The 27,836-nt window shown below is 40.1% G+C and overlaps 2 protein-coding genes and 1 long non-coding RNA gene across 9 annotated transcripts in view; 1 reads left to right on the top strand and 2 right to left on the bottom strand.

Moving 5' to 3' along the window:
- PPP1R13B (protein phosphatase 1 regulatory subunit 13B) overlaps positions 1–16,032 on the top strand; it is a 133,738-nt gene extending 117,706 nt beyond the window's left edge. For 3 of the 6 annotated variants that reach the window (XM_069103784.1, XM_069103780.1, XM_069103783.1), the window contains 8 exons: positions 2,016–2,185; positions 3,304–3,805; positions 5,202–5,983; positions 8,041–8,178; positions 8,270–8,403; positions 9,156–9,322; positions 10,523–10,722; positions 14,156–16,032. In XM_069103784.1, coding sequence (XP_068959885.1) covers positions 2,016–2,185; positions 3,304–3,805; positions 5,202–5,983; positions 8,041–8,178; positions 8,270–8,403; positions 9,156–9,322; positions 10,523–10,722; positions 14,156–14,197 — 2,135 coding nt within the window. In that variant the 3' untranslated portion in view covers positions 14,198–16,032. Of the gene's footprint in view, positions 1–2,015; positions 2,186–3,303; positions 3,806–5,201; positions 5,984–8,037; positions 8,179–8,269; positions 8,404–9,155; positions 9,323–10,522; positions 10,723–14,155 lie in introns of all 6 variants that reach the window. The other 3 variants (XM_069103781.1, XM_069103779.1, XM_069103782.1) reach the window with 1 other exon arrangement.
- Positions 4,798–5,537, bottom strand: LOC138173742 (uncharacterized). Its single transcript, XR_011171503.1, has 2 exons — positions 5,424–5,537; positions 4,798–5,312 (listed from the first exon to the last, which is right to left on the bottom strand). It is a non-coding gene; the product is annotated as an uncharacterized lncRNA (long non-coding RNA).
- A 309-nt stretch (positions 16,033–16,341) lies between the features above and the next one.
- The window catches only part of ZFYVE21 (zinc finger FYVE-type containing 21), a 34,150-nt gene continuing 22,655 nt past the window's right edge, over positions 16,342–27,836 (bottom strand). The window contains exons 4-8 of one of the 2 annotated variants that reach the window (XM_069103810.1): positions 25,682–25,757; positions 23,769–23,860; positions 23,067–23,120; positions 19,835–19,971; positions 16,342–16,964 (exon numbers count right to left, since the gene is read on the bottom strand). In XM_069103810.1, the coding sequence (XP_068959911.1) occupies positions 16,929–16,964; positions 19,835–19,971; positions 23,067–23,120; positions 23,769–23,860; positions 25,682–25,757 (395 nt within the window). In that variant the 3' untranslated portion in view covers positions 16,342–16,928. The remainder of the gene's footprint in view (positions 16,965–19,834; positions 19,972–23,066; positions 23,121–23,768; positions 23,861–25,681; positions 25,758–27,836) is intronic. The other variant, XM_069103811.1, reaches the window with a different exon arrangement.

The following is a 27,836-nucleotide window of genomic DNA, read 5'->3' as shown; positions in this document are numbered from 1 at the left end:
ACTTTTGCATAAACAAAGCTAAGATGAGAACCACATGATAAACACACCTAGGATAAGAAAGGAATTGGTCAGATGGGGAAAAAAATCTTTGTACCAAATTTCTCAGATATGAATTTGGTATCTAAGTTATGTTAAGAGCCAGTACATACATACATACATACACGCCCACACATATGCACATGTATATACATACAAAATTCTGTATCTGTGATCATGAAACATCATAGTGTTAAATGATTTAAGTCCACATTATGAGTAACCCAAAAAATAATGAAAAGTTGTATGATAGATATAAATAGGTCGGTCACATGTTACCAGCAATGACTTGCATTTAAAAACTGTTTTGAAAAGTATCATGCAGGAAAAATGTATGATTGGAAAAGCTCGTGGGCTGGACATGTAGTGAGAATGAACTGTAACAGATGGACAACTCAGATGTTATGCTGACATAACAAAAAGACTTAGAGCAAAGCCTGCTTTTCATTGAGTAGGTGCTAGAAATTCATGTGAATGTGAAATTCAAATGAAAAAAGAATTCATGAAGGATAAGGACAGCAGCTTCACAGGATGAGAAGGCATGAATAGATGGCAGTCTATAATGTTGGAAGAAGCATTAATGTGGATGATATCTAGGGCCTTTTGGGTATCAAGGGAGAACACCATATTACTGAAATGCTCTTATATCTTCCTTTTATCAACTATTTTCTCCATCTTTTTTTTCCCATCTTCTTTCAAAATGGTTTCTCTAAGAGCTTTTGTAGAGTAGGCAAGTCGAATGAGAGTTCTTATTTCACAGATGTTTAGTGACTCTCTCCTTCTCCACAATCACCTATACTTCAAAACTTTACTCATTAACAACTTGCACTGCCTCCACCTCAAAGAAATTACAATAAATTTAAAACCACCAGTTTAAAACACACACACACACACACAAACAACCCCCCGCCCAGTGTCATCCCTCAGTTCTGTACAGCATTAGCTTCATACATGTTGTATACTCAGGAAGTGATGATTTACAACTACCTCTTATTTTAAGGTTTATGCCTAACCTGAGCTTCAGCTAAGTATGTGACTTGGTTAGAGAGAAGCACATGTATCAGATATTTAATGTGACACCTCCCCCAAACTTGCAAAGGCTATTTAAGAATTTATAACAGTGTCATATTGACTTTTATCATAGTTTGGAAAATACTATCTTTTCTATAGTGATTTTCAGTAAATTTCCTGAAAATTATTGACTTGAGAATTCTCTCCAATTACTACAGTTACTACATGGCTTTCTTTAAGTAGTGATTGCTTTTAATATGACTTGATCTTCTGTGTTTTATGATTTTTTTGGCAACTAGAAATTACTTCAGTGTATTGATATTTTTAACAGATTAAGCATAACAACTTAAATCCCATTTGGGAATTTGGAACTGCTTTTCTCAAATGGTGATCTTCATCATTGTTATTAGTTTTAATGTGTTTTTACCTGTACTTTGGTGGGGGAAGGGAGATTGGAGTGTGGGGTGGGAAAGTGAAGGATTTCTTAAGACACTTGAGGTAAGTGAGAATTTTTCAGTCAAGTTGTAAAGCACTTTCACCTCTGAATGAATTGACCCTTTGCAGCTGCCTCTACTTTTTTGGTCTCATTCTCAGTGATTCCCTGAAAATTTCAATGCTAAAAAACAATTGTAACTTTGCACTTATACTTATCTGTTAACATTTCAAAGATGATTTAGGCATAGTGTTAATTTGTAATATTATCCATCTAACTTTTTTGATCATTTAAACTTTAGCTCATATAACACAATTTTTCCAACATATTTAATTAAGATAATCAGTAGCATGATATGCCTGATGGGGAAACAGTTTTCCTTTTTCTGCTAAATCAGACATTGAGATCAATGACTGCTTTGGATTCCTGGCATGGTGTCTTCTTTTCTTCTTTGGAATTAAATAATTACTTTAAATTAATTGAATTACTTCCTTGTTAAGAATAATCATGGCTAATCTTAAATTTTTTTTTTAAGCTAATGATGGAAACTGGTCAGCATCAAAACAAAACTCCAGCACTTCAGTAAAACCAATTCAAACATCTAATGTGGAATGGAAGGAATCAAGTATGGATGGGGCTTTCAAGCAAGTAACAATATCAAGCCAGCCTCTCCCCTTGTCAGCTTTAGCAGGCACTGAAAAGCTGGTATGCTGGTTTTCATCTTTATGTGTTGAGCTAACCTCTTGTAACTTGTTTTAACTGATTATTTTCCTTTAGAAGAAAGTATTTCCCTGGAATTGTCTATATGTCAGAATGTAGTTTATTTTCATATTCTTTCATGGTACCTAAAACTATTTTGTACAAGAATAATTGACATAATTTATCACTGATTCTGTAGTTTTTACTGCCAGGTGATTTCTCCAATGGACTCATTATTCTTAAAATAAGTCATTCTATATGAAGAGGCAGTGCGGTATAGTAGAAGGGCCCTTGACCTGGGAACAAGGAGTTGAAGGTGTGGCCCTGGCTCAGTCACTGCCTCTGAACTTTGTTAGTTCCATTATTCTCCAGGAGTTTCACTCCTCATCTCGACAATGAGGGGCCTGGACTGTATTGATGACAGAGGGCCCTGCTGAGGTCTGAAATCTTCAGTAACAGAAGCATTGAGCTCTCAGGTCACACAGCTAGTCACAAGCTAACTGGCACGTGATGTTTTACGTAAGCTAGGTTTTAATGTTACATAACTCCTTGGATCACAAACAACAAAGTGAACTCTTCCAGTGCCATGGTTGGGGAAGGTCTTGTTCACAGGGCACTTTTGAGCTTTTTCTCTTTTGGTTTTGGAGTATAGGCTACCCTTAAAAACTTGTCACCCAAATCAAATTGCCAGTTTGTCAAATGAGTTTCGCTTTGTAATTTTGCAGTCAAGCAAAGAAAATCAGCACTACGGAGACTTGTTTATAAGGCTTTTCATACTGAGCCTGAGAAGAACCATTTCTTTTCCCTTTTATTAAGTCATTAATGCCAGTGTGTTAGAGTATAATCAGTGATATCTTATGGCTTCAGTTAATGAATTGTGAAAACAAAACAAAGTTATATACAGTCTCTTCCCTTTTCACCAACAGATTAGGTTTATACAGTAGAACCCCTTTCTTTTTGCCTTATATGTGTACTATTAACATTTTTTCTGGGTAACAAACTAATTTGGTATTGTTTAAAATCTTGCTTTTCTTGGTCTTTCCCTCATGGTAGATGGAAGTATGCTTAATTTTTAAACAGGCACTTTTTCATCCTCTCCCTTTCTCTTTGAAATCTAAATTTAGGGCATTGATATTGGGAAAGCACCACCCTCCATTCCGGGTACAAGTAAACAATTGCCTCCGAACTATGGAACATATCCAAGCCCAGTTCCTTTGGGTCCAGGCTCCACAAATTCTTTGGAACGGAGAAAGGATGGCAGCCTCCCTAGATCTGGCATGGGCATAACGAATCGGCAGAAACCTGCTCCCCTACCCTCTTCAAGCAACATACACCAGCCTAGTTCTTCACAACAGATTCAGCAGAGGATTTCTGTGCCTCCAAGTCCTACATATCAGCCATCTGGTCCTCCATTATTTCCATCTGGAGATGGCAGGCCTGATCTCCCATTAACTGTGGCTATTAGACCATTCTTGGCTGACAAAGGATCAAGGCCTCAGTCTCCTAGAAAAGGACCTCAGACAGTGAACTCAAGTTCCATTTATTCCATGTATCTCCAGCAAGCTACACCTCCTAAGAATTACCAGCAGGCTGTGTATAATACTCTAAATAAGTCCGTTAAAGCAGGTAGATTGTATTCATATCATTTTTTTTGTGGCAGAAAAAAAGTCATGCTTAAAATTGTATACTAAACATTAGTATATTAATATTTTGTTCATGTGTCATTTGAGGGTTAAATATTCAGATGTGGGCTATGGAGTGGGGTGCAGTAGATAGAGGGGAGAAAGTATACATAAAGCAAGTCTTGAAAATGGATAATGAACAAATTTACTTCATTATCTGTCTAGCTTCTAGTCTGTATTCTAGCTTCCTTGAAGTCAGTCAGATGTGCATAGAGCATAGCTCCTGGACAAGTGGAGTTTTTAAAACCTTTATTTTACCATGAAAATGTTGTGATGTTTAGAAGGAGCTCCCACCTTTGCATCTCTTGAATGCTGAGATGTTCTCCTGTTTCACTGATATAGTGGCAGGGACTGCTAGGATCAGTACCCCAAGCGGGGGGTATAGGAACAGAAAGTTCTTTTCCCTTTTTTATTGGGGTGGGAGGGGCTGCTACCACTACATGGGAGGAGAGGAGGCAAAAGGAGTCTCCCAGCTAAGACAAGAGCCATTCCCTGGATCAGCAGGTGAGGAAGGTATTGGTTTGGGTTCACTTTACTTCATCTACCTAATGTAAAACCATATATTGAATTTCAGGTACTTCAGGGGATACAAATGAGTTTTTTTTAAGGGTATCCAGGAGAAAAATTGGCAGCGTCTCCGTCATGGTCTCATCCTGACAACAGAGAAACCCATGATATGTCAGATCCAGTGTGGGACCTGACGAGATAGTCTAAGATGACTTTGGTTGGGAGGGGAGATAAGGTTTCTAGGCATGTCGGCGGGTGGGGGATGGGGTTGGAAGCATCCAGCTCAGGAATCTAGGGATACCATTGGCAACTGAGATCTTCATACCCAGCTATGTCAACAGGGTGATTCTTCCCTTGGTTCTCAGATGAATAGAGTCCACAGATTTTTGTGGGTTTTTTTGGAGGGAAGAATTCTGGCACGGGGTTGGATTTTCAGAAGTAGCTATTACAGGTTTATTATTTTTTTCCTTATAGAATCCCCTTTATATTAAAATAGAATTTTATTTACATTCAGCTTACCACAAACACATCTGTTGTGTAATGCGATAGTTCTTGTGTCCGAGGCCAGATTTGAACTCGGGTCCTCCTGACTCCAGAGCCGGTGCTCTATTCACTGTACCACCTAGCTGCCCCTTTAAACTTTTTTTTTTTAACCTTTACCTGTGATTTTATTGGTGTAGGGCACTTCCAATGAGGAATTTGCCCTGACAGTACCTTGTGTGCAGCCTTATAGTCCCGAGAAGTGAACACTTCTGTTCTTCATTAGTGACTCCACACACAGTGGGAGTAATGTCACTTGAAATGTCCTTTACCCTGCTTCTTGTTTCTTTCAGTTTATGGGAAGCCTGTCTTGCCGTCTGGCTCCACTTCTCCTTCACCATTGCCGTTTCTTTATGGACCTTTGTCCTCAAACACATCGCAGCCACAGACTCCTTCTGAACTTACTGAAAAAGATCAGGAGCAAGAAAATATCCCACCACCTGGTGAAAACAGTAACGTGGAAAACATCCCTCGGCCCCTTAGTCCCACTAAACTCACCCCCATCGTCCACTCACCTCTTCGATACCAGAGTGATGCAGATCTGGAAGCTTTGAGAAGGAAACTGGCTAATGCCCCGAGACCCTTAAAAAAACGCAGTTCCATCACAGAGCCAGAAGGTCCTAGTGGACCGAATATCCAGAAATTGCTGTATCAGCGCTTTAACACCCTTGCTGGTGGGATGGAAAGTGCACCTTTCTATCAACCAAGCAACTCACAGGATTTCATAGGCACTTTAGCAGACGTTGATAATGGGAATACAAATACAAATGGAAATCTAGAAGAACCTGTTCCTGCACAGCCTACAGTTCTTCCTCCTGAAGAACCTCCACCATCATCAGATGCCAACGATAATGAATTACTATCCCCTGAAACTGAGGAACTGATTAGCACTGAAACTACCAACCAAGGCCCTGAGACGGCGGAAGATAACAACAACAACGTGGCTGTGTTCCCAGCCAGTGAGCAGGCCCCACGCCCCGCTGTGGAGGCCAGTTCTCCGAGGGAGGATGAGGCCCCTGCTCCACCGGCCCCTCCCTCTGTTGGTCTTTCGGCTGCCTTGACAACGACAACCACGGTGAGTGACCTGCACTGATCTTTTTCAGTAGAACCTTGTGCTCAGCGGGGCCCCGGCCTGTAATGTTATAAGGCCCTGGGAGAAGCGTCCTCCTCTTCCTAGGCACATCCTGTCTGGTGGAGACACATGTCAGCCAAGAGGTTCAGTTTCATTCAAGAAATGGCTATTGTTTGGTCCATATAATGGCCCTATGCCAGGTGCTGGCAATACTAAGACAGTAAGGAAACAGACCTGCCCCCAAGGAGCTTACATTTTGCTGAAGGATTCAGTGTGTGCACAGATAAGTAAGAAGGAATTGATCTGAAGAGGTAAATATGATTAGTACCTGGAGGAGAATCAGAAGTGTCTGAGGTGGCACCTTCCGTGTTGGACGAGGAGTGTTCTGCGAGGGAGAAACATTTGAACCATGGGGAATGGCCAGGGCCAGTTAACATGGAGATGGAAAGTTGAGTTCTAGTTTGGCAGGAACATAGGGTGTGATGTGAAAGAAATCTGGAAAAGCAGATTTGAGCCAGATTGTGGAGGGCCTTAGATGCCAAGTTGAGAAGTTGGTATTTCGTCCTAAAGGTAATTGAAACCATGCAACGTTTTTGAGGAGCATGTGGGAGGATGGGAGGTGGTGACATGGTTTGATCTGTTTCTGATAGTTGTCTGCCTCCTTTACAATAAGGTGACATTGATGACTGAGGATGGTCTTAAAAGGGGAAGAGAATGGATGCAGGAAAACTTTCCACTGTTCAGGCAGGAGGTCTTTACCAGGATGTTGGCTCTGGGAATAGAAATAAGGGGATGTCTCATGAGATGATGTAGAGGCATAACTGACAAGTCTTGGCAACTGATTGGATATTGGGGATGAGGGACAAGGAGAGGGTAACTTCAGGGTTATGAACCTGGTTGATTGGGAGGATGAGCACTGCCTTCACTGGAAATAGGGATGTTCTGGGGGAAGGACAGGTTCAGATGGGGAAGAGAATTCATTTTGTTTTGGATATGTTATGTTTGAGACACTTGTGGGATGGGGAAAGCTTGGGAATATTTGAAGAAACTAGGTTAAGAGTCATTTGGTAGAAGAAGAAAGAGGAAAAAAGTCCAGGGACAGTCTGCTAAGAGAAAATAGAGGAGGGGATGGATAGGATCGAGCAAAAGGTCTCCAAATTACCTTCTAGTTCTAAATCTTCTGTCAGAAGAGGGGGCAGGACTGCATAATGTCTAATGGTCTTTCTAATTCTAAAACTAAGTGTATGACTATATTCGTGGTTTTCTTCTTGAGCTCAGCAAGCCGTTCAGTTTTTAAAAAATACATAGCTTAAGTTTATTAATGATCTAGTTTTAAATTCTTTGATTTAAAATTTATAAATTGTCATATATAGTAAGTTCATAGAAGTTAGTGGCTTGTGGGTCCACAAAGATTGAGATCAAAGCCTCAGCTGGTTCATAGGTATGGGTTTGGAGAGAGAGTGGGTAAGGTTTCTTGGCAGCCCTGGCAGCGAGAAGGAAGGTATGCCAGGTGAAGGGGTGGGGAGAACAAAGGTACTGAAACCAAAAGGTTTAAGGCAGTTTTGCAGAATGATCCAGTTTAGCTACAAGATAGAATATCTACTAGGGAACTAATCAGGGCTGGGAAAGAAAGGCTGGGTGGGGTTACTGTGTAGGGAGCTTTGCATATCAGGGTAAATAGTCTGGACTTGATCCAGGGTTTAAAAACCTGGAGTTACTTGACCAGTATTTGGAAGAAAAAGTGATGGAATTGAGTTCTTTGAGCCCCAAATCCTGTAATTTTTACCTGACCCGAGGTGGGAGGAAAGAGGGAAGGGCAGGATTCCTGTTGAGAGACTGTTCTGTAGTCTAGGGTGGTGGTAGGGGGAGTGATTGTAGAATGGGAGGTAACTGATGGGCTGTGGTGGATGAGAATGGGAGGAGTCAGATGCCTAGTGTTTCCAGTTCCCATGGGTTTTATAGAGGTTGTTTTCCCATGGGTTTTATAGAGGTTGTTTCCCAAACCTCTAGAGACTTGTGTTAACAAAATTGAATCAAAACATATGCTTTCTTCACAGCAGATTAAACGAACTAACCTGAAGAAACCAAATTCTGAACGGACTGGTCATGGACTGAGAGTAAAGTTTAATCCTTTGGCTTTGCTCTTGGATGCATCTTTAGAAGGGGAATTTGACCTGGTGCAGAGGATAATCTATGAGGTGAGCCTCTAAGCATTAAGAACCTTTCATTATTCTGGGGGCAATGAGAAAAGGATCTTTGTGCCTTCACAACAGACGTCATTTCTCTTAGGTGGAAGATCCCAGCAAGCCTAATGATGAAGGCATTACTCCTTTACATAATGCAGTGTGCGCTGGCCACCACCACATTGTGAAGTTTCTGCTTGATTTTGGTGTTAATGTGAATGCAGCTGACAGTGATGGATGGTGAGAGTATTAACTTTTTTATTCTTTTTATGACTCTTGCCAAATTGATATTAAAAGTCAACTTGTAGAGATTTTCTCGTGTGAGGAAAGCTTTTTGCAAACTTGTTAGCCCTTCAGAAAGGGGTCATATTACAGTGGGAGAATGGCTTACCATTGTTCTTAAACATCAGATTTGCAGTCAGATGACACTACTGAATCCTCGTTCTGCTTCTTGCAGGCTTTTTGGCCTTGTGTCACTTAGCCCCTCTAGGCCCAAGTTTCCATATTTATAAAATGGTTTGCATGATATGACTGCTAAGCTGCCACTGGTTAATAGTGTAAAGGTGCTATATAAATGAATCACTGTTATTAATAATTCTGTCAACACCTGTTTCAAAACTTATTATTTAAAAGAAATTTTTTTCTAGAAATGTTAGCTCAAATAGTTTGCTAATAGGTTCCATGCCATAAAATAGAAATTATTTGTAATTTTATAAATGTAGGTAAAGTAACCAATAAGGACCATAAGTATTGGCATCTTAGGACCTGAAAGGGACCTTTCTTTGTTTCAGCCTACAGCAAACCGAGGACCAGAGAAAGGGATTGATAATTAATGGTAGAGGCAGGATGATAACTTAGCTAGTGTGTCAGATGTGCCCCATGCTTCACGTGTCCACATCCATTCGTTCATCTGTTCAGCTCACTGTGTCCCCACCTGCATGTGGTAAAGTCTGCTTTGCTTCCCCAACCTGTTTCTGCTCCTCTGATTTCAGGACGCCTCTCCACTGTGCGGCTTCATGCAACAGCGTCCACCTCTGCAAACAGCTGGTAGAAAGTGGGGCAGCAATTTTTGCTTCAACTATTAGTGACATAGAAACTGCAGCTGACAAGTGTGAAGAGATGGAAGAAGGCTATATTCAATGCTCCCAGTTTTTGTATGGTAAGGTCCCTGTCTGTATGTGGTTAGGGAAGGGGCAGGGTTTAGAGCATGTGTCTGTGTGTGCATGTGTAAAATCTGTACACAGAAATCTGGAGTTTCACTGTCCTTGAATATTATTACATCTGAAACGTCTCAGTATTAGTTGAACTTGGTTATCAACTCAAGTCATCTGATGCTAGTGACTTTCTTTTGCAAATGAGACAAGTAAGCACATTAACTTTCTTATTAAGTTAAGGAAAATGTCTAAGTCAGACTTGGAGGAAACAATGCTGTTTATCCTAGGAAGGTAAGGAATTGATTGCAAACTAATGGAGAGAGCAATGAAAAAGAAACCAGGAGAGATCACTGTGAAAGGAACTGAACAGTACAGGGAAAGGGGTCCATGGGTCCAGTGTGGAAAGAGCAAACCTGGTGCTCCCATCTAGAGCAGGACCGTCTGGGGGACTGCTGTGGCTGCCGGTTTCTGCTACAGTGACCTTTTCTCTAGCACTAACTAGCTTCGTTGAGACCTCCCCCCAAAATACATGCTTTCAGGTTGCCCCCATGGAAATTAAGGACCATAATTATGGGCAGGCACTGGTGTCAGGCCTGAGAAGAAACAGAGTAGGTCAAGGGGCAGGTCAGAGAGGGAAGGGTCCAAAAATCAATAAAGCGGAGCCTGTGCCCTCAAAGAGCTATGTGCATATTTAGAGGTGGAAAGAAGTGGGAAGGGAACAAACTGCTTAGCTTATAAATGTTTAGGACCCACACTGAGGCAGACAGACATCTTGGTAAAGGAGTGTTGGAGCCTTAAATGTGAGAGAAGTTAGTCCTGACTTTCCTTGGTAAAGGGTAATTCCGGTTTAATGTCATGTGCTGCCTTTCCTTCTTAATAGTAAATGGTCCCTACTGCCTATGAGCAGTGTGATACAACCCTTATGATTTTTTTTTCACCACTTTGTTGAAATGTAGAAAGCTCATTATCCTTTGAGTTCTTCTCACTTGCCTGCATCTTACTCATTCATTTAAACCTCCCTGCCCACTACATGAAGTAATCGGGTCTGAGCTGCTCATTTACAGGCATCGGTGTCAGCTATGTTTCCAGTGTGACTCTACTGAATCTTCACGTCTGGAGCAGATTCATCCAGTAGTCTGACTGTATAAGACCATGTGTTTCAAATACTCTGGCCTTGTATTTAATATTTGTGTTTTTGTTAACAGGTGTCCAGGAAAAGCTGGGTGTGATGAACAAAGGAGTGGTGTACGCTCTTTGGGACTATGAGGCTCAGAACGGCGATGAGCTGTCATTCCATGAAGGGGACGCTATCACTATCCTGAGGCGGAAGGATGACAGTGAGACAGAGTGGTGGTGGGCTCGCCTTGGGGAGAGAGAAGGCTATGTGCCTAAAAACCTGCTGGGGGTATGTGCCTTGCTATATATCCTACATAGCCTTCCTTTTCCTGTCGTCTTCTCTGCCCCAAAGGCCAAGTCAGTGTTCATGGAATATACACTTAGTAGGTGCATTTATTACATGTGAGGTACTGTGCTGAGCTGAAGGAGGTACAAAGATAAATCAGACTTTATCCCTTTCCTCATGGAGCTTACAGCCTAGGGGGTAAGTTATGCCCTCACAAGTTACTATACTGCAAAATTGAAAAATGGAGAATCACAGCATTGAAGTTATTAAAAGGGACCTCAGTGGTTATCTAGTGCACATCCTGCATGGGAATCCCTTTTGCCACATTGCCTACAAGTGGTCAGCCAGCCTCCACTTAACATGGCCTAGGAAGGGAGAAGCAACCATCTCCTCAGACAGCCCACAACACTTTTGGATGACTCCTTATGTTGCCAACTTTCACTTATTAGTTACCCTTAGTTTTGCCCTCTAGGGCTAAGACAGTACAAAGACTAATCTCTTTCACCTGACAGACTGGGTCTTGAGAGTCAGGAAGACCCAAGTTCAAATTCAGCCTTACATATCGTTAATAGCTGTGATCCTGGGAAAGTCACTTAACCTGTTTGCCTCAATTTCCCCCGTTGTAAAATGGTAATAATCATAACCTCTTCCTTACAGGTGAAAATCCGATGATATTTGTAAAAAGGATTTAGAGCAGTGCCTGGCACATAGTAGGCACCCTTGGGAATTTCAACAAACATTTTAACTCAAAAGCAGATTAAGAATTATAGCTTGAATCAAGTCTGAGAAAAGTCCACTAAAACTCAGTAGCTGAAAAGGACCTTAGTCCTACCTGGTAGGAAACCTCTTAACATCTGACAGGTGGTCACCTAGCATATGCTTAAAAAGATCCAACAAAGGAAAATCATCATCTTTCCATGTGCCCATTCCACTCTCTTTACATCATTCTAAGTGTGGAATATCTAGAAATTAATCAGCCAGCATTTATTAAGTAGGACTGTGCCAGACGTGTGCTAAGGGCTGGTTTTATAAAGAAAAATCCAGAGAGATAATCCCTGACCTGTGTGAGTTTAAGTGCAAATCATTTACAATCAAACTAAGTGCTTACTACTAGGCAGGAACTGCGCTAATCCTGGGGACATAAATAGAAAGACAAAAGAGAGTTCTCGCCCTTGAGAAGTTTATAGTCTAACAGGGAATAAAACAGGACCAGGAGAATGAAGGTGTCCAGGATTAGCAAAATCTCCACAAGTAATGGGTACAAAAGAAAATCATCTATATTGAATGTAAAATCCCCAAATAAAGGCCCTTACTACTAGGATGTCATTGAGCTCTGGGGATGTAGAAACCCCCATGGGGCAGTATTGGGTGGGGGGTGGAGAGGACTTAAAAATCTTCCAAACTCCAACACTTTTCACAGCCTCTGATTGTTGCCTTCAGAAGGGAATAAATTGCTTTCCCCCAGCCCAAAATCATGAGCCGTGAAGAAATTATCAAAAACTACCTCTTCAAATCCCTCCCCTCTGGAAAAAGGATCAACAGTTTGTAGGATTTGTGACCAGAAGGTACCCTATAGAGCACCTGGTTTAGCCACCTCATTTAAAAAATTATAAAACGAAGGCTCAGAGAGGTGCAATTTCACACACAATGAATTTATTGTATAGTTAGGACTTCAGCTCCAGATTTTGTCTCTAGAGCCAATGCTTTTTTTTCCTACTCTACATTGCCTTTTGCCTCAGCTGATTAGGAAACAAAATATATTATCCTCTGGGCTCCAGGTCAGATTTGAAATGCTTCTGGAAAGACTCTTTGTAGTTGCCTTCAACAAATCCACAGCTCCTTTCCCCCAGTAGGGAAAACATATATGTTAACAGTTTAAAAGAGAGGAAGTGCTCTTTAAAAACAAGGACAAGAAAATCTACACCATTTAATGCCCATTTTCTTGGAAAAGACAGTTCTACTAGGGAAGAATAAGTTAAGTTCACGGATGATAAAAGACGAGTTAAGCCTAGTCATCCACTGCTTCAGCAGGGGAACGGGGAGACAGGGGAAGTAAGGAGAATGTAGCAAGTTATGGAAAGACAGCTTCTGGATACAGTTTTTAGCTGTAAGAAGAGCTCAGATGTTTTCAGTTTGATTGATAACATTTTGCTTTTCTATCACTAGCATTTGACTCTTATTTTTAGATGTCCAGCTGTTCTTTCCTTCACCCTTTACACAGTGATGTGCCATTCTGTCCAAGTAGTCTGTCCCCTGCCTTTCTGGAAGACTCCATGTTTTGGTATCTGTTAAAAAACCATTTTCCCCGCAATTCAGATTTCAGTTTCCTTTTAGGAAGAGAATGGACATACCAGTTCCATCACTTCATAACCCTGTCTGCATTAATGTACTTGGCCTCTCACAGCTTCTTTAATATTGAGTGCTACCATTTTTGCTGGGTCATTTTCCCCATTTTGCAAGATTGGAGATTCAGTATCAGTGGCATTTGATGAAAGAATTTTTCTTCTCATTTGAGTTTCTTGATCTTTCTGCATTGATTTCATTTCTGCAAAAACTTTTAAATTTTACATAATTCATATTGTCTTTAGGATCACCTTATTTGAATAAAACTTCTTCCACAAGCCTTAGCAGTGAAATGTGTGCAAAACCGACTATCTGATGATGTCTACATTCTCTCTTGATAGTTTTGTCCCTTTTTTTTTTAAAGTGACTTTTTACATTCAGGTCACATCTATTTGGAAAGTATTGTAATATATGGAATAAACCTAATTTTTGCCCAACTACTCTTCTGGATTTTCCAGAAATTATTGCCCAGTAAGAAGTTCTTTGCCTAATAAGATATGTTCTTGTGTGTTTCAGACATTGATTAGGCTGCTGTTTTTGATTGCTTCTGGCTCTTGTTGATCCATTCTGATCAATTTTTCTAGCCTTGACCCATTAGCCAGTCGTTTTGATAATTAGTGCTTTATTACAGTTTTGGTTTCTTTTTTGCTTTTTGGAGGGGCAATTGGGGTTAAGTAATGCGCCCAATGTCACATGACTAGTTTTGTGTTAAGTGTCTGAGGCTGCATTTGAACTCAGGTCCTTCTGACTCCAGGGCCGGTGCTCTATTCACTGCACCACCTAGCCGCCCCTATTACGCTATATTTTTTAAGTCTGGTAATATATCTATTTAAGTGCAGAGCAGTGGTGTCTAAAAGTTTCAGGTGCTATGGGGAGAGAGTGTTCAGCTACAGAGTGGGGGCCGCTTCTGCCTTTTTGGAAGGGGTGTCTGACAGCCCTGAGGTCCCTTAAAGGCATTATTAATAAAGTCACTTATTAATATGTCACTGTATTAGTGTTAAGTTTATGTTTCATATTATATAATATTTAAATTAATAAATGTCATTTCCCATTCCTGCAGCAGTTATTCGAATTGAATTTTCTTTCTTTCTAGTTATATCCACGAATCAAACCTAGACAGCGAACCTTAGCTTGAACCTATGGAGCAAATGCAGTTTTGCCATTACCAGAAGTCACTGAAGACCAAGAGAATTGAAGCTGGAGAACTCTCATTTTAATGGTGCTCTCATTAGCAGAAGAAACATCTGCAGTTTATAAGTGAGGCCCTTCCTTCTCATCTGCCAGCATCCATGCATGGTACTTATATGTCCACGAATTCTGTATTTTGCCAATTACACCAAGTCAAAATAAACAAAAGGCCTTCAAAACAATCACCCCTGTTGCCAATAGAAATCCCATAACCTAGTTGTTAGTTGCCAAAAACAAAATCAAATGTATGTAAAGAATTTCTTACATCATCATGTGTTATAGAAATATCAGGTGGTAGTCATTATCCAGAGTTGAGAAAAGGCATTTGTGCACCCCAGGCATGGTTGGAAAATTGCTGTAGGGTTTTGAGGCTAACACATTTGGCTTTGCGTGTTAACAACTAAACTGATTCCTTCAAGCCACTGAGAATGGAGTTTTCTGGCATTCAGAGTGTGGTTATAAAGTCTTAATCAGAGTTTCCTAGAGCTTCATGTGTTGTGCTCCCAACCCCTAGTTAGTCCCCATTTTGCTTAATTCTAATGCCAGTAAATTTTTTTAAAACAGTTAACAACACATTCTTTCCCTATTAGCTATTCAAGACAGATTCCTGCAAACTATGTCATGATTGCCAAGTTGGAGGCACCTCTTTTCTTCTTTCCCTTTTCCCTCCCCGCTACACCCCCCCCCCCATCATCTCTTTATTTACCAAAGGATCTCTTATGGGAACTTGTCAGTGTTAATTACAAAATGCAGGTGTTCTATCTTAGATCTAGATTTTGATATCTTATTTTCCATTTTGTTGTGGATCTGCCAGAGACTGTCATTCACTTCCACTGTTGAATTATTTAAGTGTTTGTATTTCTTTGAGACCTCTGGTGTCACGGTTTAAAAAAAAAAAAGTTTAAATGAATGGTTTAATTTATTTGAAGAGCCTAATCTAAATAGGTTCCCTCACTTCCTGAGTTGACCAAGTTTATAAAACCTTCACTGATATGTGTTTCTTAATACTAATAGCTTAGATTTGTTCTGAATCAGAAAGCAGTCAGTAACACTGGAGCTAGAGTCAAATTAAGTCAAGGTTTAAAGGTATGTCCAAATAGATGGGAATGAAATAGTTGAGCAGAGTCAGAGCTTGTGTAAGTGACTAAGGGATGCAGTGCTAGCAGTTGAAGGACTGAACTAATAACCCTGAGAACGTTACTGTTGGTAGGTAGCATTGTGGTGAAAAAAAGGAAATGAGTCTGAGATGGAGATTCTAAACAAAGGTAAAAAGCCAGGTGCATTGAGCCGGGAGGAGGACAGCTGCTCTGGTTCTCAACAGTCCTGCACCTCATTCTGGGCCAGTTATGCAATAATGTTGTCCACTGTTTTGTAGGTAAGAGGAAACTAAAAGCACTTCACTGGAGTTTGAACTATATGTATATGCTTTTATAAACCAAAAGTATTTTTTTTAATTTTATCTTTGAGTTGTAGCCATGTTGACAATGTTTCTCATTAAAAAGTGTAGGATTTTTTTCGTGTATAAGTCTTGTGTATAATTTATATATGTATATCTATATATATATATCTATGAAAACAATTGATGCAGTGCTGTAATTGACCACATTTTAGCATTACCTGTATATATATATTATATATTATATATATATTGTGGTGATGGGAAGTGAAAGGATATTGTTGAAAAAAACTTGCTATATGAATGTGACAGAATCACTTTCTCAAGAGCCTTGACAATGCTAATTCTGATGTAAATGTGCACAAATAAACTATGGTTATCCCTGACTTGGGTTTGAATGTATCTCTCTGAAGTCTGTTCTCACTTGTCCTGGAGCCAGAAATTTCTTCTCCATAATCTTCTGCCAAATGGGGCAGTTTTTCCCCTTAGAACTGACTTTTGGTTATTATCCCAGCCCCAGTCTGCTACACTTTGTAACGGAAAGAATTTTAGACTTAAAGATCTGGGCTGTATACCCATATGGCACTGAGTAAGTCACCTCCCATTTTCCAGGGTTTTAAGCTTCCTCATTAGTAAACTGAAGACCTGAAGGTCTCTAGAAGGTACAAGGCAACAAAATGGTACATGGCTATGAATTTTTCAAAATAGTTTTTTAATCGTGTCTTATGAACAAACTGCTGTACAATCATCTCAATCAAGTGAAAAGTATAAAACCTGGACCACAAAAGCTACAAACTTTCAGTAAGTATCAAAAGTTTGTTTAGGTCCAATTAGTGACATCATAAAAGTTTTAACATTGTATAAAACAATCTAAGGCAGGTTTTATTGGCAATGAATAGCTCATCATCAGGACATTTCACCTCCAAATATAAAGCAAAAATCCTGAGTGATTTACTCCCTTAAGAATGCAAAAAAGGACATTGAAATGACCTACTAGTAAGTACTCTAGTAAACCCAGTATATATATTATATAAACATTGTAGAGATTATGCTAAAAATACCTGATACAACAGTAGTATGGGTCAGATTCTCCTTCAGCCCATAAGTACCAATGAGATAAAGTATACAAAGTCAAATGTGAAGCTGCACTTAAAGCATTAATAAAATGTATACATATTGCACTAGATCAACGAACACTTAGGTTTTTCCAAACACTTTGATTGCATTTCCCAGCACTTACAGAATTATTAATCAGCTGTGAACATACAGGAAGCTTCCATGATCACTGGTCCCGGGATTCATAGAGGAGTTTGGCTGCCTATATCACAAAGAAAGAAGGGTATAAAGATAACCAATGTGTTTAAGCCGACTACCAGGTCAGGAGCATCAGAAGCAAGAAGGGTGACCCTAAACATCTGTACTACCTGCATCTCTTCACATTCTTTGGTGAACAGCAACCAAATCAAATGTCTGTTTAATATGTAGAAAAGCAGTTGCCATAATCAGTGTTGACTTGAATGCAGAACCGCCTATCGATATGTAATTGAACTGACTTAGGCAGTGTTTAACTTTCACCTACACACAGCAGCAAGCTAATGTGCCAGCCATTTACGGAAAAGATTCCTAAGAATTATTACTACCAGCCAGCGTATTCCGATCCTGTCTCAGAGCCCAATCAATACTTAGGTATTTTATTCAAAAAAATATTCCTACAAAAAAAAACCCACTCAAGAGGCAGCAGTATATTTGGACTCAGTAGCCCTGGGTAAACAGATCAGCTCTGCTACCAGTATAATTTGGGACAAGATTAGCTTTCTTCTCTATCACTCAATTTCCTCACATTTAAATTGAGGGCATAAACTTGATGCCTCTGAGGTTCCTCCCTATACTTTATAAAGAAAGCATTGGGGGCTGGGCCCTTGAATAATTACTTGCTTTAGGTCAGCCCAGGCTTGGTGGCTTTGAGCGCCTCCAAGAGTGTACTTCTGGTCACTGAACAAATCTACTATGTGTATAGTAGGTAAGGCCTTCTTGTGCTAGTTGCTCAAAGAAATATGAAGACAGATGAAAGACAGTGAGGTTGGAATAGGTGAAATAGACTTGGGCAGTCAGGAGAGAGACAGTTTCAGCTCTTAGCTCTACAGTCTAATACTTGTATAAGCTGAAGCAAGTAGTTTCCCCTGAGACTTAACTTCCTCATTGGTAAGAATGGGGGTAATAAAGCACTACCAACATGGTTAGCTTATGGACATTGAGAGCTGTTACAAACTGGTAAGTTGTGACTAGTGACTCAGGTGTCTTTAGAAGGACTTAATTGCCAAAAGCAAACCAACAACTAATACTTGTGCACTAGTGTTAAAAAAAAAAAATCAGGGGAAATAAAAGTCTTAACAAGCACAGCTTTGTTCCCATGGCTATAACTAGCATCAAATTTGCTCTAGAAGAGGGATGCCTGCCTTCACCCTATTCCTTTGTCCCTCTCCCCCAAACCAAACCCCAAAAAGCAAACAAAAAAAAACTTTGTGACGGTATCAGATTAAGCTTCATTTTCCCTTTGAAATGAATAGAGAAACACTTGTTTTTATGGAGCAAGAGCCTTCCCAGATGTAATGGGAATGCAAATTTGGAAGATCTTCCCTGCCCCTAGTCTGAGATGCACCTGAAGACTGGGGAGGGAGGCTTGTTTTTCAGTGGATACTTCTTGATTGGCCAGTGAGTTGATAAGGTTGTTACATTCTCTGAGCCAGGAGAAGGCTATATAAGCCCTGATGTGTAGCTTTGTTTTGGGACTCACTTTGAGAAGTGTTCTGTGATTTGATCTGAATTCTGGGAAGCCGTTGTTGAGAGTCCCCCGGCTTTGAAAAACCCAGAATGTGGAAACCCAGATGTTGACTGGGTATGGATGTAATGGTTGGACAGTTTGGAAATCTGTCTACTTGATGTTTCTGTCTTGATAATTATGCCTGTATACTTTGAGGTTCAGGGTGCTGACCTTTTCTCCGGAACAAGGTAAACGATATATGTCTGACTGATTAAAGTAAGCTTGTTAACCCATTTTGAGTTGCTTTCCTTTAACAAAGCAGATCCAAGAACCTGTGGTAGCAGCAAACCCTGAGGACGCGCTTGGGGTGCTTGCCGCTACACCAGATCAACTGGACTTTGAATTTTTAAAAACCACTAGAGAGGGGCGGCCAGGGAGCACAGCGAGTAAGAGCACTGGCTCCAGTGTCAGGATGACCTGGAGATCGAATCCCGGGCTCAGACACTTAGCACCCACCCAGAAACACCTGGTCGTGTAACCTTGAGCAAGTTACTTAACCCCAATTGCTTAGGGGCGGCCAGGTGGCTCAGCGAGTAAGAGCACTGGCTCCAGTGTCGGGATGACCTGGATCAAATCCGGGCTCAGATACTCAGCACCACACCCAGAAATAACTGGCCGTGTAACCTTGAGCAAGTTACTTAACCCCGATTGCTTAAAAAAAAAAAAAAACACTAGAGAGGGGTGGCTAGGTGGTGCAGTGAGTAAAGCGCCAGCCCTGGAGTCAGGAGGCCTGGGTTCAGATCCAGCCTCAGACACTTAACACCCACATAAAAAACCTAGCTGTGTAACCTTGGGCAAGTTACTTAACCCCAGTTGCCCTCCAAAAGGCAAAAAAACACAAAACAAACCACTGGAGACCTGGGACCTTGCCCTTATCATTTAGAACAGGATTTAAAATTAGACTTGGGTTGTCCTGATTCAATGAATTCTCAACTAGCCTATTTTTTTATAAGCAAGAATCAGGGTGGGCAGCAGTCTTGTGACTAGCTAGCAGAATGGAAAGCCTGTTTACTCTGCTCAGAATCAACTACTTCATCTTCCAGCTACTCAGCTACTGCTTCTGATTTACTCCAACAAATGCTAAGATATGGCAGGCCACTCTTTCTCCTCTGGACACCAAAATGACTTAAGTCTAACCAGGTGGAAGACTTCACTTAATCCTAATTAAGTCCTAGCTTTGGTTTGGCAAATCCCCTTTATATTAAATAGATAATTGGAAAACCTAATTTTAACCAACTTGGGGGCAATGCTTTAGGAGAAAGTATTCTTTTAATGTACTTTCTCCAAGGAGCTTTGTATAACCCTCTTAAACCTTTTGTTGGGCACCAGCTAGCCCGCTGGAAGGAAGTGAGTGCTTTACCAAGTACCTTATGCATGGCTGCTAACCAGGTGGCCGACTGCTTCTTGTTAGAGTCTTCAATGGCAGTGAACTTCATCTGGGTCACATCCTGAGCCCCTGGTTCCTTGTACTGGAGAAGCATACCAGTGGCTCGAGCGTTGCCTCCTGGAAAAGGAGAGAGAAGGCCCTTCCTTAATTGACATCTGTGAAGTGCGGGGCCCTTTTCTCTGAGGAACAAACACAACTCAAGATTGTCACAGTGTGGTTGTCCTCTTACCTGTTCAAAGTAAATGCTGAATTTGTTCCTTCTAGAGAACACCAAGGCCTGTCATGCTACTCTTAAAACATAAATCTCCCTACCGTTCCTAGACATTTCTTAGTAGCCTAAAATATGTCAGATGATGGTTATGAGGCTCTCTGCCAACACCCAAATGAAGTTCTCTCATCTTATTTCAGTGGAAACCCCCAACCACCCAAGTTTATCTAGTCTGGTGAGCTGTCCCCTTTGACATGGACTAATGTTAGCATTCTTCTTTTTGTACAATCATTTCTGGATTTAGGATAGTTTAAAGATGGCAACATTTGCCCTGTCTTCCTACTTGAACTCCATTCTTCCCTGCTCTCTAGCAATTAGTAATTCTAGGGTGGGTAGGACCCAAAGTCACTTAGATGAAGCATCTAAAGCTATCTAAGATACTTCTTTAAAACCCACAAGATGGAACAGGCCCAACTTCCTGACAGAAGCACTTTTAGGATGCAATGAATCGGACCATTCCCCTGGCTGATGGCCTGGATATTGGGAACTGATTGGCACCAAAATGCAAAGCTGCAGAGCTAAATCTCACTGGAAAAGAAGGAATTCTGTGGTACTCAAAAAAGCTAATATCTTGGGTCACATTCCAGGGATAAGGAAAGCCCTAGTCAGGTCTCATCTGGAGTTGTGTTAAATTCTGGGTGTCACAATTTAAGGACATTAATAAACTGGAGAGTACAGAAGAGGACTGTAAGCATGATTGCTGAAGGCCCTGGAGTGCATATCATAGAAGGACCAGTTGAAAGCCTGGAGAAAAGAAGACAAGGGGGACAGGACAAATATTTTTAATCTATGAAGGACTCCTATAAGATAGGAATTAAACATGTTTCATTCAGTCACGGAAGGCAGTGCAGAGCCAGGGTCCATGGGTAGAAACTGCACAGGCAAACGAAGGCTTGATACAGAAAAACTTTATTGGAAAGATCCAAAAAATGGAATGGCTTGCACTGAGAGGTAGTAGGTACACCCTCAATTTCCAGCAGATGGTGGATGACTATTTGTTGGGTTCGTGTGGGTAGGAATTCCTTTCAGGGACTGGTCAGGCCAAATGGCCAATGTCCTTTTCAACTTTAAAATCTTGTGATTCTATGACTTTACAAGAAAAAAATCCACAGAAAGCACCAAGTTTCATGACACCCTCCACCTGCTTCTGCCAAATACCTGCACCTCTGCCATGTCTAGATAGCCACTAGCCCACTTTTATTACCTGCTTCATTTAAGGACTATTTACTTAAAACAGAAAGTTTCAGTATTTGGGGGGATAAGGGAGGAAGGGGGGACAACTACTAAGATATTAGGCAACAAAATGGTCTTGCCTAAGTGCTTAAACTACAGTGCTCTAAACTGCTGTACCCGGAGCTGAGCATAATACATTAGTTAAGTTGTAGCAAATTTACCTTGAAAAAGACTGGACAAAGGAAAGATCTCAGTACAGAAGAAATCTCACTTTGCTTTCTGTGGCACAACCTGGCTCTCTGACTGGCCAGTTCCCTAGGCCCCAGCACACAGAAGAAATCTGTAACCCTGGAGGCAGTACAGAAGGCTGCTAACTTGCTGGAACAGTAACATTTATGCTGGTTGCAATAAACTCTTGAGAACTGAATTAAAACATTAGTTTCATTAACAAAATTAATGAATGCTATTTGATACCTTAGAGAGAAGATAAAATACTTCAGATTTTGGGCAAAAATATGAAAAAAGCAATAGAAAGAGCCCTGTCTTCTTGAATCAGGAGAATGCCCTCCCCCCTGTGTATCCTTTTTTATTTTTATTTTTTAATCTTACTTCTCTGAGAAAAGTTCCTTTGGGAGCTTTTTTTCTGGCCACTAGGATTTTTGCTGCCCTAAAGCACTGGTTTTAGAGAGTCAGAACTCAAGACTACAGCTGTTTCCTTCTAGGTTCTCTTTTTGTTCTTCTAAAGTTGGGTTTTTTCAGCATAAGGTACATATATATGTAGAGGTAAAAATAGCCACCAGATGGTGCTAGTCTCTATTGCTAAAACACTGATTCTGGCTGAGCTCAGCTTTATACCACAAGAGAATTTCTTACTATCTTGGACACACTTCTCCCCTTCTGTGGGCCTTACTTGCCTTTTCTGTAAGATGAAGGGATAGATTCTAGCTCTTACATTTGCCCAGGCCTACAGCAATGCCCACTTTTCTATCTCTAGACCTAATTCCCATGGAGAAAAGATAGAAGGGAAAGTGGGCACAAATTTTTCATGTATAGCTTCTGCCTCTCCATTTCCCCTACGATCTACCCTGAGGGGAGTAGCATAGGCAGGACCTTCCTTCTTGACCTTAGTTAGAGAACACCTTGCAAAAGGCACAGAGAGCCCTGCTTTGGACTTCTATTTCCCAATCTGTGAAGGGCTTAGATAAGATGACTTCTAAAATGTTTTTCAATTCTACATCCTTTGATCCTATGGCCTGACCACCAGGGGGAAAAATTCCTACCCTTAGTGCTCCTTGTTTGGGCTAACACATCAACATCTAAGATCATAATTTGCAGAGTAAGAGGGACACAAGAAAACTAAGTTGCGATGGGAGGCAGGAGAGGATGAAGGGATGTGAGGAAAAAGAGGTAGAGGCCCATGGTGAGGTATTGTGGGCAACAGAGAATACCACAGGGTAGAGGGAGGAGGCAGGCAGGGAACTGTTCAGCATAACATAGCCCCAAATAGGATCTTGCATGGGATAAATATTCAGCAAGCATTTTTTGGAAAATAAGTGAATCAAAAAATATTTTAATTTTCACTCTTTCTAAATAACTATAATCTAGATATGACCTTCTCAAACTCATTCAGAAAAGAGAATTAAAATGTAATTGCACATAGAACTTTTATATGGATCATCCATAGTGAACAGAAGGAAGTGGGATTGGGGAAAGGGAAAGGAGATCACAAAAGCATGCTGTGGGGATGGAGGCTCACATTAACAGTGCTGACCTTCAGTAATGTGTTGGCTCTCCAGGAGGCTGGTATAAGTGTGAATATCTTTTTCTACATCAAGAAGATAGGTAAGCAGTGAGAAGAAAGAGTAATCAAGAGACCCATCAGAAAACAGAAAGCAAGGTTGGTTAAGTTACATGCATTTGCTGACCTACCCATCTCACAAGTCCCAAATGATGAAAATTTTCAAGTAAAAACGGGCATAAAATGAAGAATAAAATATAAACAGGGAAAAAGATTTAGATCTAATCAAATCAAATATTATCCAAACACAAAAGGGTATGTCACAAAAGGGAAATTCAGTCCCCTATTCAGAAATCCCATCATGAACCAAAGCCTTCTCCTTGAGAAGTGAGGGTCTGATGCACTTAGGGCTCCAGTCTCAATTTTAATTGAATGGAAAATGAAATGGAACAACAAATAACTTAGCCAATGGAAAAATCAATACAGAAGTACTTCAATATTTGCTAACTGGACCAATCAATAGAATCCATGGAAGCCTGAACTTTTTTTCCCCCTAAAGACTGCAATGGAATTTAACGCCTATCCATGTTTCAGCTTGGTTATGTAAGAAGATAAATGCCTTTATTCTGTTGCCTTTTAAAGGGTATGAATAGAAGGCTCAGTTTTCACTCAAGAAGGTGAATTCTATAAACATGACAAAATTCTGTTCATCAGCAGTTTGAAATTAACATTTACCTCCAGGAGTAAAGCCCTCAGTTAGTATCTGGACAGTTGAAATTTGAGCAATTTCAATTTCATAATGGCTATCTCCATCCAAAAACAGGTATCTGCAGAGAATAAAAATACAAAGTTTTTTCAAATCAAGCCAATTTTCTTCATTCCTGTAGTAGTCACTGACATTCTTGAGTAACCACTCCTTGTGTATTAACTGTGAAGGCTGCGTGTTTTCAATAGTGCTTCTGGGTAACAAGATTCTACCCAAAAGTAGAACACAGTCTAATAACCTTGGCATACAAGATTATATCAGAAGTTTCTCCCTCCCTGGTCACATACAATGAAAAGTGATGAGGTAGGTGAAAAGAACAGTCGGTTTGGTGGTCAGAAGATCCTGAATTCAGACTTCAGCTGTTGATACCTAAGCAACCCTGGGTGAGGCATTTGACTTCTGAATAATCAAATCCCAATCTGAATAGAATGGAAGATGAATCTTTGAAATTCTTTCCAATTCTAAATCATATAGTCCTCTATACTGTTAATAGTATTTGTGCCCTTACCTCCCCAACCTGCATCTTCTCAGCTCAGATTAGGGAGAGGAAATCTGTGATCTGAATGAACTGAAGTGTCAGGATCTCTTCTGACAGATTTAAATTTGGGCTTCTGAGGTAAGATGGTAACTGATTAACTAATTATAATTCATAAGCCATCAAGAAGTTATGCTATTAAAACTGAACCACAGTTAACTTAGGAAAGTTTATATGAACCATTGCTAATCTCTCTAATCACAAAGACCCAATTACAAGAAAGAAGTGTTGCGTCTAAAGCAGCCAAATTAGCCACGATGAAGAGCTTTGAAGATTGCAAGAGGAATTTTAACACATGGAGACAGCTGGCTCATAGAAATATTAAAAATACTTAAAACATCACTATCACCTCCCAAATCCATGGCTCTAACGTGCCTCTTACCTACTACTGTTAGGATAACTTGCATTTCTACAGTGCTTTCCAGTACAAAATATATCCCTTCCCTGTTTTCTATATGGAAAAAAAAAACCAGGCTCAGAGAGGTTAAGCCAGGGCTTTAACCAGTCCTTCTTATACTATCTTTAAAATTCCCCCCTCCAATACTCTTTCCCCAAACCCCAATTTTCAATTTTCCTTTTCTTTGTTGGGTGAAGACATGAGGCTGGAAAACCATGAATACATGTTGTGTTGGCAAAATTGGATGATCTAAATCTGTATGGAAGCTACGAAGCATTTGGTGTTTCAGCTTATAGCCAGTGACACCCTGTAACCAGAACTCGACTCGTAATTTGGTAAGTATGTTGCCTAAATGTTACATGTTCTTAGTAAGAAGCAGGTGACACGTGCAATGTATAATTAAAATTTCATCTTAAGGAATTATTGGATCCAACATGTTAACAGTAATCAAATGCAATGGCAAGTACCTTGATTAGGAGGCAAGTTAGAGTGCTTCTGAGATTGACAGAAAGAGACAGTGTGGTGTAGTGGTAGGAGGCGGACACTTAAATGGGTCCCACTTTCTAGAACTGGCCAATCACTGAAGGCCAAACCTTCAGTTTCCTTAGCTGTCAAGACAAGATACTACTTCTTGTATTACCTACCTTCTAGAGTTGTTGCAAACTTAAAACTGTATGAAGTGAGTTATTATTGCCAAGTAATTTCTTCACAATCACTTCATGTATAAAAGTAGTATTTTTAAAAAGAAACTGATATTCAGAGAAGTGACCCTGAGGTCACACAGCTGGTAATAAATGTCAGAATCAGAACCCAGGACTTCTGACTTAACTCTTTATGCCGATTTCATGATCTCTCAGAGCCTCAGCTTTCTTATCGAATTTGAAATTAAGTGAATTGGGCAAGATGATAGAGAACATCATGTAGGCTCTAAAAACACCAATATTTCTTACCTCTGATTATTAGAAAGTCGACAAACCATCAATTCAGATTTTTCTGATGTTCCTAATGTTACACAGAAAGTAGCTCCTTGAAAAAGAAAGAAATTTAAAAGAAAATACTTACAAGCTTGTTAGCTCTTAAAGCAATTCTTTCTCCATTTTTGTCAGGCAAATGATAGGGGGGAAAATCCTATATACCAGTTACCGCAGTAGAGGTAGATATCCTATTAAGTTTTCATTTTAAAATAGCTCTTCTATTTTACTGTGTAAGTTATCTGATAAAGCAATCAAATAAAATTTAAGGTTTTAGTGAAATATTCAATATTTTATATGTGACAAATGTTAAACATATCTATTTCCATCTTTTGTTTTCACATTATCTGTATTTACCAAAATATCTCTCCCCTCCCACACAGAACCATCCTTTTTTAATCATAGGTTTATACTGGTAGGTATATTCATTAAGCACCTCTTATGTGTCACACACATGATATTGGTGGTGTATTCATTAAGTACGTACTGTATACCATGCACTATGTCAGGAGGTAAAGATACAAAGGCAGAAATGAAAGTCCTTACTATCAAGACACTTCTATTCTAATAACCCTTGTAACAAAGAATCATAAAGAGGTAAAAAAAAACAGGTCAGCAAAAATAATCATCATGTCAGCCAAGTCTTCTCTAACGTGTCCTGTCTCACTGCTAGTCCCACCTTTGCAAAGATGGCGGGAGACGCCTCCTCCATCTCTGGGTTCTTGTAATTTTACAATCTCCCATTCTGATTTCTGCTGTTGCCCTTTACACTTACAGTATCTTAGTCGTGTACATTTTCTTCCTGTTTCTGCTTACTTCCCTCTGTATCCGTTCATAAGTCTCACCAGGCTTCTCAGCTTGCATCATTCTTTTACAGCACTGAAATACTATATTTATGCACCACAATTTATTTAGCCATTTCCTTAATCAACAGACACCTACTTTGTCTCTAGGCCTTTGCTACTATGAAAAGTACTATTAAAAATACTTTGGGCAGTTAGATGGTGTGGTGAATAGATCACTGGCCCTGGAGTCAAGAGGACCCGAGTTCAAATTTGACTTCAGACTTCTGACACACTTACTAGCTGTGTGACCTTGGACAAGTCACTTAGCCCCAATTGCCTTGCCTTCCTTCCTCCCAAAAAAAAAATGCTTTGGTGTATATGTGACCTTTCTTTTTTATCACTGACCTTCTTGGACTGACTGCTTAACAGAGAGACTTCTTGCTTTTCAGAATGACTGAGCTAACTCAGTTCCACCAAACATCAATTAGTGCTCCTAACTTTTCCCAGCTCTCCCAACAGTGACTATTCTAGTCTTCTATAATCTTTTCAATATGCAGGGTGTGAAATAAAAGTTTGGAGTTGTTTGGATTTACGCCTTGCTATTTGTGATTTGCAGCAATCTTTCTCCCCTATCGTTCCCATTTTTATAATGGAATAGAAGTTGTGGTAAAGTTTATCAAAGATAGGCTTTTTGCAATTCGCATTCCCAAAGTGGGGACATATCTGAATTTTTTTTTTAAGCAACTGGGGTTAAGTAAGTTGCTCAAGGTTACACGGCCAGTTATTTCTGAGTGTGGGGCTAAGTATCTGAGCCCGGATTAGATCCCCAGGTCATCTCGATACTGGAGCCGGTGCTCTTACTCGCTGTGCTACCTGGCCGCCCCCATATCCGAATTTTTGAGACACTCTCATAAATTCAAACAAAAAGAGAACAGTCAATACTCAAATACATTCATAGACACATATACACATACACTGTGTCCCAAAAGTCTCAGCTCAGTTTTAAGCTATGAAAGCTTTGATTGCTTGCTTTATTTTTGTCCTGAGCAGTTAAGCTTCTCTCTCAAATAACTGTGTGTGTGGATGTGTGTAATCATACACACAGGATGTCCCAGAAACAATTATTTAAGAGAAGTTTCTAGTTTTCACTGTCCAGGATAAAAAGTAGAGCTGATATATGTGTAGTAGTAAAATCTCAGTTCTCTGGACACTAGCCTTTCAGAATTCTTCCATATTGAAATTTTTTTTAAAAAACCTTCAGTGGTATGCAAATTACCTAGGATTAGAAATGACTGATATTGTTTAATTTTGTGAGAGCAGTGGTCCTATGTATAGGCTCCTACTGACTC

Source organism: Petaurus breviceps, unplaced genomic scaffold, assembly GCF_028583685.1.
Source record: "Petaurus breviceps papuanus isolate PSGF00001 unplaced genomic scaffold, PetGlider_PUasm1.0 64, whole genome shotgun sequence".
Classification (NCBI taxonomy): Eukaryota; Metazoa; Chordata; class Mammalia; order Diprotodontia; family Petauridae; genus Petaurus; species Petaurus breviceps.
The sequence above is the reverse complement of the archived record's forward strand: the minus strand, read 5'-3'. Positions and strand labels throughout refer to the sequence as shown.